This window comes from Centroberyx gerrardi, chromosome 21, assembly GCF_048128805.1.
Source record: "Centroberyx gerrardi isolate f3 chromosome 21, fCenGer3.hap1.cur.20231027, whole genome shotgun sequence".
Taxonomy (NCBI): domain Eukaryota; kingdom Metazoa; phylum Chordata; class Actinopteri; order Beryciformes; family Berycidae; genus Centroberyx; species Centroberyx gerrardi.
Window position 1 is genome coordinate 4408702 of NC_136017.1, and position 12043 is coordinate 4420744.

General features: G+C 41.3%; 1 protein-coding gene across 1 annotated transcript in view; it reads right to left on the bottom strand.

Moving 5' to 3' along the window:
• Window positions 1-353: 353 nt before the first annotated feature.
• Window positions 354-12043, bottom strand: part of LOC139918862 (CLIP-associating protein 1-B-like) — a 65457-nt gene continuing 53767 nt past the window's right edge. The window contains exons 31-38 of the mRNA XM_078291031.1: window positions 10139-10286; window positions 9196-9433; window positions 8759-8812; window positions 8186-8388; window positions 7384-7512; window positions 6654-6860; window positions 6007-6123; window positions 354-4039 (exon numbers count right to left, since the gene is read on the bottom strand). Of these exons, the coding sequence (XP_078147157.1) occupies window positions 3956-4039; window positions 6007-6123; window positions 6654-6860; window positions 7384-7512; window positions 8186-8388; window positions 8759-8812; window positions 9196-9433; window positions 10139-10286 (1180 nt within the window). The 3' untranslated portion in view covers window positions 354-3955. The remainder of the gene's footprint in view (window positions 4040-6006; window positions 6124-6653; window positions 6861-7383; window positions 7513-8185; window positions 8389-8758; window positions 8813-9195; window positions 9434-10138; window positions 10287-12043) is intronic.

A 12043-nucleotide genomic window follows, 5' to 3' on the forward strand; every position in this document is an offset into this window, starting at 1 on the left:
TGATCTTAGTTTCTTGATTTGAATGTTTTGGTTGATGTTCAATATGAGGCTGGGCAATATGACTTATTCTAGTATTCTACTATTATTCTTCACATCAACAAATATCACTATATCTGAAATGACAGTGGGTCTGCAACTAAATAAGTGTAGTTAATGTATTTTGGGACTGAACACCAATACTTTTCCATACTTTTTATGTGATTCCCATATTTTCAAAGACCGAGAAAAGTGTCTTCCGGTGTGTTCGATAAGTTTCAAGACTTTCCTGATCTGCACAGGAACAACACTACCCATATAAATATATACACTACATATATTATAATAAAGAATCAGAGGCAAGCGCATAGAAGTCTGACAGTTTATTTCAAGTTCTGCAAAGTCTATCACAGGTGAAAGAGAACCAAACATGTAAATATGTACAGTCATACACAGGGAAATAAAGCATAATATAAATATAGTATAGGATGAAATAAGACTAACTAAAAAAAAAGGGCATGCATTGTGAGTGGTTTTACAAGCAAATACAACTGCCAAGGCTTCAATGGAAAATATTGCCATTACACCATTGGCTTTAAGCTTATTTACAGCATTGCATCTCTTCGTCAAAACGCTTGTCTTTCTCACATTATGTCATGACTCATCGTCACTCGCAGTGGGGCTGAAGTCCAACTGTAGAAGCTGTGTAGTGTTAGTACGGGTTAGTATCATATAGGACAGCCGGTGATATTGCCAGAATCTTTACCAAAAGGCACACATTCAGTAAATCAAAATTGTGTTTGTTTTTTTTTTTTCAATCCAAGCCAATATGTGTATAGCTTGCTGAGATAAAAGGGACACGCAGATTTGCTCTATAGATAATTTTTGGAGCTTAGCTTGCTTGCTTGCTTTGATAGAAACCAATAGTGAACTGTGAAAGCACACTTTGTTAAATTACAGTTAAATGACCTGCTTGACAGCAACTGGGCTGGGAATGTCCTAAGATTGTTGTGAAGTATGCATGCAGAAACTAGTTTACATGATTTTAAGTTCCATACTGTACAAAAAAGTAAAAGGAGAAAAAACTTCAGTCGGCTTAGGCCTAAATTGCAATAGGCTAACATTGGAACACTGGTATTGGACGACATAGTGGACTTCATCGGCTATAGAGGCAACATTCAGTCCAGAGTTGATAAAATTGCGAAGTTCTCACAATTGAGAAGAGAGACAACGTGCACTGGTACAGTACATTTAACAGTCCATGTAATGCGGTTGAAGAGTATTACAGAGACAAAGTAAGGCCTGGTAAATCTTCAGTAACAGCAACCTTCTCTTCAGTCACGCCTGGGTTCACGTGTCCCATTAACGTGACTTAAAACCTTGAGCGTTTGTTTGGACTTGCCTAGCGCGCCAGATGGGCGGAGTTTAGTTGTTTGGGACAATTGGATGGCCCCAACGCACCAGGCAAGTTCAATCAAGTTCCAATATTCTTTTTTATCATATTTCAGTCAATGTGGTACATTCTCCAACATCATAACTGTACCGAACCCATTCTGCCAAGGTACAGTACATACACTGGAGTTTATTAGGTGCTTTTGTTAGTATTCCATTAAGCAGCAGTAACATTTTATAGGTGCACTTAAAAAAACAATGACACTTCTGTACATTGACCAGCGAGAGCGTCTCAAAGGAGGAATACAATGTAAATTTACAGTGCTTCGACATGAAAATCCAAGTTGGATTTCTTAGAGTATTTATTGCTAACTTCCAAGAACCAAGCATAGTCTTTCATCCTCTTCACCAAAATGCTGGTACTTTACAATTTGTCAATTAGCATTGTCAACTGCTTTTTTGTAGCATTTAATAATTCAGATTGTCAATCTCTCTGTTAGATTTAAGTATTGCCCATTTGCCTTCTTGCAAAAAAGTATAAGCACAATATTTCACATTTGAAAGGTCAAGGTCTCCTTAGAGTGATTTACATTCAATTTAGGAACAAGTGATAAGGATACAGAGGAGTTTCTTTCCAAAACACCAAGTTAAACCATTATTTAAAAAAAATATAATAAACAATTGCTGGTCAGCATTAAAAATGCACGTTTCCAAAATTTTAAAATAATTTATCCATGTTTAGTACACTGCTAACAAAATTGTCATCAATTAAGATTCTTGTATTTTTGAGACCTCTAACTTGCTGATCATTCAATTTGTTATTGTAACATATTGTACAGTATTTTGGAAATACTGTACAGTATTTTGGAATGAAACTCAACAAATCACAGTAGTCTTGACTTGACAGCTTGTGGTTTCCCAAGCCTGTAAGACAGCAGACATTACCACTAATATACTCCTAATATACTCCTTCACCCCTGAAAAACTTTCTTTTTGCAGATGCATGTTTTTTATCCAACAACAGCGATATCCTCTGCTGGTAGTTAGGCCCAAACAATAATCTTTCCAGTACTTAATCATTGGCCAGCCAAATGATCATTCATTGTACACTGATATGAACTTGGATTACACACTTTTGGCAGATAAGACTCAACCCAGAGCAACAGTAGAAAAGAAATTTAAGTTTATTCTACTGTTGAACTCACTAAGGTGTCAGCCTTAAATGCCTTAAATGTAAATGCGAAATCAAAGCTCATCATTTTAGACGTATTAATCTTCAGATGGACCCTTGAGTACAGCCTTCAAAACACAAGTGCCACCTTAATTGCCCAATATGGCACATTACTAATCAAATGCACATCGTCCACATTTGGAAAATATTCCAATGCCTTTAAGATTGATCCACTAGATGCAATGAGGCAGTAGTTTAGAAAGGAAAAAAACAAAACAAATAGGTGAAATCCATTGTCATTCAAAGCTCTTTACATTCAATATACTATAAGGTATGATGTGTCAAAGCAAAAATTCTTCAAAGAAGTAGATTTAAGGTACTATAAATGAACAAAAAGAAGAATACTGATAGCCACAGGCGAGGGGTTTCCTCCACAGCCTTCATGATAGGAGGAAAATATAACAGGAAGGTCTACAAAGCGGACAGAGAGAGCCACACTACTGTTTCTCTCCGCATGGTCCTCCTCAGGCATTTACATCCCAAGATCACATTAATGTCCAAACTCACCTCTGTTCCATCATATATTGATGGAAGAAGACGGTCTTGATGCTATGATAACTTTAAAAACTGAGCATGGGGGAAGTATGGAGGAGTTCTTAGAGATTCGTCGGTCTGATCTCTCCAAAACATCTTAAGTTTGCAAGCTCACCTTAGTTGCTAAGAGCACCTTCGTTCCACCATATGTCGTTGGAAGAAGATGGTCTTTGTACTATGATGAACTGAGGGGGGTGATGGCATGGGGAATTAGTAAAACGAGAAGTCTGTTTCGGGGCAGAGGGCCTGGCCTCTTAAAAACATTTCCAAGATCACCTTAGTTCCATCATACGTCGATGGAAGAAGATGTCGTCATGCTATCATGACTTTAAAAGCGTGGGATAGTAAGGAGGAGCGTGAAGACGACATCGTTTCAGGCACAGGGCCTCATCTCTCTGAAACATCTCACCTGCCAAGATCATCTTAGTTCCCAAAATGACTGTCAAGATGAGCTCAGGTCCATCACAAGCAAACAGAAGAAGAAGACGGTCTTCTTGCTTTCTTGCTTTGGGAACTGAGGGTTGTGGCGGCATGGAGAGCTAGTAAGAGGAGATGCTGATTCTGGGCCTAAGACCCTCAAGATGAGTTCAGTTCCTTCATCAACCAATGGAGTGAAATGGTATTTGTACTATGAGGATTTTGAAAACTGAAGGTGGTGGTGGCATGGGGAGCTAGTAAGAGGAGATTTCTGTTGAGGCCTGGTCTCGCAAAACCATCTATGATCCCATTAGTTCATCAAGACGCCCTCAGAAACATCATCAGCCAGTGGAATGAAACGGTCTTCGCGTGATGACGACTTTTTGGAAACGAAGCACGGGGGAGCTAGTAGGAGGAGATGTCGGAGGAGCTGCTGCTGTTGCTGGTGGAGGTCTGGGCCCTCTTGATGTACAGGTTGAGGAGCTTCATCTGTAGAGGGGGAAACAGCAGGGGGGTTAGCGGGCCCGTCCCCTACGGCTACACATCCCGCGCTCACTAGGAGCATAGCTTTGTTCAATCAGTCGGTTTTTATTTGAGAGAGATTTCATATTAATGACCGATTCTTACACATTTCCCATTTCAAAACTACATCCAGACCACAATGTCTCGACTGGATTTGAAGATTTCTATCAGTGTTCAATGATGTGTGCTTATGGTGACTCAGCAAAATGACTGTCCACTAGGCGATATTACTCTATAGCTTCAACAAATTTTACAATATGCGATACATGGAGTCTACAACTACATAAAATTATAGGTGTACAGCATATGGACTGAAGAGTTTTTGTCCATACTTTTCTAGGCTTTGCCCAGTTAACAAACTTTAAGATGTAGAAATTATCAAATTAATTTTACATAGTTTTCTGCACTTTCCACACCTATGTGGGAACCTTCTAAAAAGAGAGTTTATATAAATAACTTGCTACTACCTGTAGCTTGTATGACACAAAGACACAGCTTTGTGAGAGTTACTTGTGAGGTTATGGCAGTCTGGTGTGATCTAAAATATATATGTTTTTATATTAAGCATGGAGCTGTGCCCTTCCCCTCTTGATGTTAATGTATGCAGAGAGGGCATTGGTTGGCCTAGAAGTTAGAAAGATGGTCCTGATTTCTGCAACAGCCAGCGTGAGTCCCATCAACAGCCATGTGTCCTGTTAAAGTGCCCATGAGCAAGGCAGCAACCCCCTACCTGCTCACTCACTCATAGCTGCTCTGAATAAGAGCGTCAGCTAGATGCCTAAAACCTTTGTTTTAGGCTAATGTTGCTGATGTTAATAAATCAATAAGTAGGAAAATGCAGAGTGGTGGCACATAAGCATTTTTTAACAGAATGTGGGTTTTTTTACCTATTTTCGAGGAAGTGTAATTTGATAACCATTCCACTTGATTATCAGCACTGTTCTGATTCTGTGGAGATGTGTCCGTGTGCTTTGTGTTGATTTACATGTTTGAGAAATTCTGACTATGAGTACAGGCCAGTATATTTTTGTGAATTTTTGTGCATTTTGTGTTATCTGAGGTTATCTTTTCAAAGGGCGAGTTCTTCATCCTTCCCACTGGACGATGCAAAGTCTGTCCATGGTTTATAAACATTTCTGACTCATTTTAAAGATTGTTCCTGCCTTAGTTAGTGTTTTCTTTCCACAGAATTTTGTGTCTTTCCTTTTCTTGTTTCATTTTTTGGTGTTTTGTTTGTTTCTTCCTTTTGTTTTGAGGTCAGATATTTTTACAAGTCCCTTGAGTTTTTCATCTCACCTGAACAAATTAGTCATTTATACCTCATCTGCATTAGCTTTTTTATCCATACAAAAAAAAATATAACTGCGCACCACTACACTCCATACATGCTTACATCAGGTCTTTGATAGTACACATAAATTCAATGGTATTTGTGAAACTTTTGGGGAAACTCTGACGATCATTCCTATCAATGATGTATTATAGTTTGATGCAAATTGTTGCAGGCAGTTAACATGACCTGCAGACGCTGCATAAAACTGTCAGAATCAATTACCAAATATACAGTTATATACTGTATATCAGTTGTTTCAAAATTAAATAAATATGTAATAAGTAATACAATCCTAAGCTGGTATTTGCTCTGCACACCCCCCTCACACTCTCTTCTATTGTTGTAAAATATTCTGCAAAGAGGCCAAGTCATCCGACCCATTTTCTTTTTTCTAACTGACATTAAAGCTCTGCTGGGAAAAATCTACCACTCGATTAAGCTTGGCTGGGTATTAAAATGAATATTGATTTCGATGAGGAAATACTGATAGCAAGATGTTTATAAAATATTGCTGTTAAACTTGCACACAATATTTGCACATGCATCATCTCTTTAAGGACAGCAGAGTAAAAGCTGACGGTCCTGCAGCCGGAGACCGTACCTTGCTGCCGGTGAGCTGAGCCAGGTACGGCTTCAGCTCCTCTCCAATCACCGAGTAGATGGCCACCAGGCAGAAGACACTGGCCTTCCGCACACTGCTCTCTGTGTTGTCGTAGCCCTGCAACAGCAAACAGCACTGTGGATCACACTGCCTGAACGCAATATTCAATGTGTGTTTGGTCAGGTCTGCAGTTAATTGGTTGTTGCCATGTTTGTTGTATTCCTCTTATTTTACAGCACTTTTTAACTTTGTTTAGAAAAGTACAACACATATATAGCTATATTAAGATAACAAGATACCAAAAAGACAACATAACAAATATAGAATAGCATATGGTAACAATTATCTGACAATAACAATGAGAAACAATGCAGCAGCAGCAGAAGTAGTAGTAGTAGTAGTAGTAGTAGTAGTAGTAGTAGTAGTAGTAGTAGGAGTAGTAGGAGTAGTAGTAGTGGTAGCAGTAGTAGTAGCAGCAGTAGTAGTAGTAGTAGTAGTAGGAGTAGTAGGAGTGGTAGTAGTAGTAGTAGCAGCAGTAGTAGAGGTAGCAGCAGCAGCAGAAGCAGCAGCAGTAGCAGTAGTAGTAGTAGTATTAGTAGTAGCAGCAGCAGTATTAGTAGTATTAGTAGTAGTCGTCCACTTGTTACCTGCAGAAGTCCAGGTATGATGTCAGGCAGCAGCTGGTGGAGGGAGTCCTTGGCGATGCGTTCGATGGCTCTGGTCTGCATCTTGATGGCGGCCAGGTTGATGGGGTAGTCGGCCGTCTGCACGATGGGACAGAGCACCTTGATGCACTGCTCCGGGTGGATGGAGCCCGCCAGGGTGGAGGCCGCCTCCTCCGCCGCCCGCACCACCTTCAATGGAGCGAAATGGGAGAGAGGGAAGTAGTGTGAAGTTTGAAGTAGGGCTGAACACTAAATTTATGGACAAAATCTATATTTCCATTTCCGAATCACAAGAAATACATTATTTCTTAATCACAACACCCTTATGATGCTAATGGTAATACCAGCCCCAATTAGAAGAGATTGTGATGGATCACATGCGTTGTGCATCAACAAAATTATAAGATGACATCCCAGCATCCCTTGAAAAGTGGGAATCAACATGTCCTACAACCAAGGCCTCCAACCAAAACTAAATAATCATTATTATTACAGGACCAGGCTTCCTGTGTTGCTATACATTTCCCATTTCAAAATTTGTAAATGTGTAAGTGCATCAATCAGGACTGAACACCTCACTTTTTTGTACAATTCTCAAACTTATTCAGACCTGGAAATGATCCAATTCATTTTCCAAAGTTTTCCAGACTTTGCAGAAACCTGTGTAGGAATCCTGATCTTATCCAGCCTGCCTTAGCGTCCTTGTCCTCACCTCCTTGTGCGAGTCTTTGTGGGCCTCCAGGGTCTTCATGATGGTGAGCTCGGCGTAGTTCTTGAAGCGGGCCGGCTGGTTCCTCAGAATCTCCTTCAGGACTCGCAGGGCCAAGGCTCGGATGGTGTGCTGAGAGAGAGTCGAGTCGCGTTTATTTACAAAGCGCTTACGTTTCTCACAAATAATAAGAATAAAGGGACAAGGAAAGTGAGGGGATCCAGGTACTGAATAAAGGCTTAAGCACAGTTCCTATGGAGGGACTAGTCCATTCAGATGTCACCGTCAAATTCTCCAAATAAAAGCCCAGCGGCTATTTGTTTTTTTATACTCAACACAGATAAGCAACAGGCATGCCTTGGCAATTTAGTGCATTAATGTGTTTGTTTGCAGTGAAATGGTATGGGTTTGAATCCAGCTCATGGTTTATCTGCACACTTCCCTCTGCTCTTTTTGCCATGTATCTCCTCTATCCTGTCTGAAAAAAAATGATGAAAACACTGGAGGGGGTCACAATAGATTTTCAACTTTATAGACAGATTTGCAATGTGAAGGGAGATAACAGTAGCACTAGTCAGAGCCAAGTCAGCATGCATGGCCCCAGGAACCTTTCTTTCTTGTTATTTTCAGTGGAAATCAAGTGTTATTGTACCTTCCTAACAGTACTGAGAGCTAAGCATGCTTTAAGTGCTTACGGCACAGAGCACTAGGGGTTTAAAAGCATTTAAACTTTTAGCGAAATAGCAATATGCTTCAAAAAGGGTTTTCAATGGTGGTGCACAAAGGTTCTAATGTCATTCCTTACGTCTTTGTCTCCCAGCGTCTCCAGCAGCAGCAGCAGCATGGTCTTGAAGTGCTCCTCCCAGATGACCAGGCTGTCCTCTCTGGCCACCTTCAGCAGCTCCAGCAGGGCTCCGCGCCGCTCCTCGGCCCCCCGCTCGCTCGCCTGGCCCTGGGACAGCTCCTTCAGCAGCTCCCCGACCAGCTCCAGCTGCTCAGAGGGGCCCGCTGCAGTGGGACGGCACACAGGTTCCTTTGTCAGCGTCTCAAGGCCAGAAGGCCCAAAATGTTCTGTCCATCATGGAGTAAGTGCTCAACAAAGTAGCTTTCTATCATGCGTGACCCCATATTTTCAACTAATATGATCTAATAATTGTACATCGCACCGAACAGTCTGAGCGCAGTGGCCATACTACAACTTGAAAGACTAAGTCTATGGCCTTTCAAATGTGAGATGTGAAGAGTTTCATTCCAAAATTAGATAACTGCCCTTTAGAAAAAGTGACACCTACTCTAACAAACAAGGATGGACCATGTTTCAGAATAGAACCCATATGCCTGTGATTATCAATAACACAGTAACACAACGTGTCTTTACCAGGGAAGCTCTTGGGGTTCAGGATCTTGTTTTCAACACATTCCTGTCGGCGGCCTGCAAAAAAGTAAGAGAGAAAGCACTTTAGTTAAAACACACTACATCACTCTTTCTACCATAGTCATGAATAGTGCCCAGCACTGAGTATGTTGTGTACTTCATTTTCTGAGTTGTCATTACCAGACTGACCAGAGTGACAGTTAACCTGTGAATGTTGTATGTTACGCACAATGTGCACTGTTGCTGTGTGTTGGCCTTGCAAATGTAATTTCTCTCAGGACAATAAATGGCAGGTCAGCACTGACCTGTGAACTGCAGGTATGACTGCACCCTTAGACTTAGCCCACAAAATCTCCCCCAATGATTGTCCAACTCCAAGAGCATAGAATAATACATGTCATGTAATCCCTTCTGTCCCTCTCCCACTGTCTAAGCCTCACCGTCCCGGAGCTGCTCCACAGCGTCTTCGTACAGCGCCTCCTTCAGCGCAGCTTTGTCCAGGGTGCTGATGCTGTCGGTGTAGTTGTAGGGGTTGTAGTCGCGGAAGCGCGGGCCGGAGAAGGAGCGCGGCGAAGGCGTGTTCAGCAGCGAGGTCTTGTTGTCCAGGGCCGTGCGACCCCCCTCCACCACGTCGCCGCCGAGCCGCGGGTCCGAGTCCGACGACGCCCCCACTCCCGACTGAGGAAACACCGGACACGTCTCACATCAGAAGAACCCTCGAATACCATTTTGTGTGACCGCTTGAAATGAATATGTGAATTATTGAGCATAACCTCAGCCTACTTTGTTGAGGATGAGTTAGTAATGAGTTCATTGAGACATTTTTATATTGTGAATTATTCAAATCCTGCCCTCAGGCAGCACCACAGGCCACTGGGAGGAAAGACAAACCACTTAAATCACAGCTTCTTCCCCCAAGCTGTACAAACTTTCATTCTTAGCATCCTAATGAAATATATGACCGTGAAATACACATAATATAAACTGATTAGCAGCAAAACTGGCAAAAGCTAACAAGGATCCTGATGCAAACATGCCAAGTGGCTTCTCCTAATTTGCTCTGTTTGTTTATCATCTTAATTTATTTTTCTTTTTGGATGAGATAATGCTTTTATACGCCCCTTCATCTCATCAGTTTGTATGCCATTTCTTCTCTCTTTTCCAATGTATGTATTGTATGCAAAAAAAATAAAAAAACCTAAGCCAGAATTGCCCAACTCACTTTTTCCTTTCTCCTTTTAGGGCGAGACACTTTTAGAAGCCCATGACGTTTCTTTCAGTCTCACCCGTTGAGCTAGTATTCATCCTTTCCCACCTCTTTTTAAGGGTTTCATTATTTACATGTGCAAGTAAACTAGACTGAAGACTAGTGCTGCTCCTCACCATGGCGTCCCTCTTGCCGTCCCGTCGCAGCGGCTCCATCAGGTCCTCTTGGCTGCGGAAGCTGAAGTTCTGGATGGCCTCAGTGACGCCGCGCAAAGAGCTGTAGATCTCCTCCGAGTTCAGGTTCTCACTGTCGTACTCCAGCAGGCTTCAGCACGGGGGGGAGAGACAGGCTCGTCAAACTGAATATAAAAACTGCCACTGACACATAAGAGCTGGATCTGCTACAGCAACCCATACTCTAAAAACTAGGGTTCATCAGGGGGTCTTGTAAGATTCGAAGGGGCACAATACTTGGAAAAAATATCCCTGAATGGTTCGTATCTATCTTGTATCTAAGAGGTTTTTAGAAGTACAGTCAGGATTCATTAACTCTTTATGAAGGAGTTCTTCAAGGAACTTTCTGGGGTTCCCCTGTGGTTGCAATCTTGCGGTTCCTCAAACCCCATTTACTCTTTTGAGGGTAGCAGGAGGAGTGCTGATCCAAGACCACTTTAGATAATGGGGTTCATACCGTCATTTGACTTTATCAGCACTACTTTTCTTTGAAACTTGTGAATAATGACCTAGGACACTTTCCTAGCCATGGACCAACCCTAATCCTTAGCTACATCCTTATATATGTTTTTCCATGTCATTCATTACTTGGTCAATTTTCCTTAATTTTGAGAAAAAAAACTAAAGCTGCAAGGAAGAAAATGTACCTTTCTCAGACTTTAGAGATCATTAAATGGACTTGAAGATTGTGATCAGTATTCAAGATGATAAATGCTGAGGCTGAGCAATATGACTGTCAACGAGGCAACTATACGCTAACTGGAGATTATTCTTTGAGCAACAGCTATCACAGCACAAGAAATGACAGTGTATTAACAACAAAATAAAATTGTGTCATCATCACGCGTTTTGCAATGGAATCACTGTTTATTTGAATACTCTGAGACTTTTTGTCAAGTTTTCACAACCTGGAAATTATCAGATTCTTTTGCCTTTCCTATGCTTTTCCAGACTTTCAGTACCTTCACAGGAACAATGAGGAAAGTATTTAAACTTCTCGAACACAGCCCATGTGTAAAAGTTGCTCTTGCACCATGATAGGTTTTGTCCATGACTGGGAAACAGGCAACACCATAAAGTCAGACAGGAGGTTGTGCCTGCAGTCCACCTTGCCTATGGAAGACAGTGCACCACGATGGATTACCATACAGTGCAGTGCCGTGCACGTGCAAAGCCGTGCATGTGGACAAACTCACGCAGGGAAGAGACAAACAGGTGAGTCAAGCACATAGACACCTATTACACAATTCCTCCACTGAAGGCTTTCATTTCAGCAACAGAAAATAGAGACATAAAAAAACAGAAAGCAAATGAATGTACAACAATTTGAGCAGGTGGATGCACAAATTGCTCCAGCAAAGTAAAAGTGATCACAGATATGGATGACAGTGTGTTATAACTTTAGGGGTTTCACAGTACTATAAATAAAGAAACTGAAACTCCACTTGTCTAGGAGTCAACAGGAATTTCAAAGAGAAATGAACAATGAATTGAAGTGAATTTATTTGTTTTCTACTTGAATTGCCCTCCTTAAAGCATAGCTCCAGCCAATTTCAACCTGGATTCTATTTTCCCCATCAGACTAATTGATTCTGACCACAATTTCATCAATTGCTTCACTATAGAGCAGCTTACGTCTTTCTTGCCTGGGTGTACGGCTCTCCAACACAGTGCTCAAATCAAAAAAACGATCCCAAAAGTCTTTTTCAACACAGCAAAGAGTAAACAACGAAGTGCAAAAGCAATGGAAGCATCAAAACTGTCCTCACTTTAGATCATTTTCAATCCCATCTTTTTATCGATGTGTCATTACAGAGCGAGCAATCAATGTGTTGGGGAAAAAAAGGC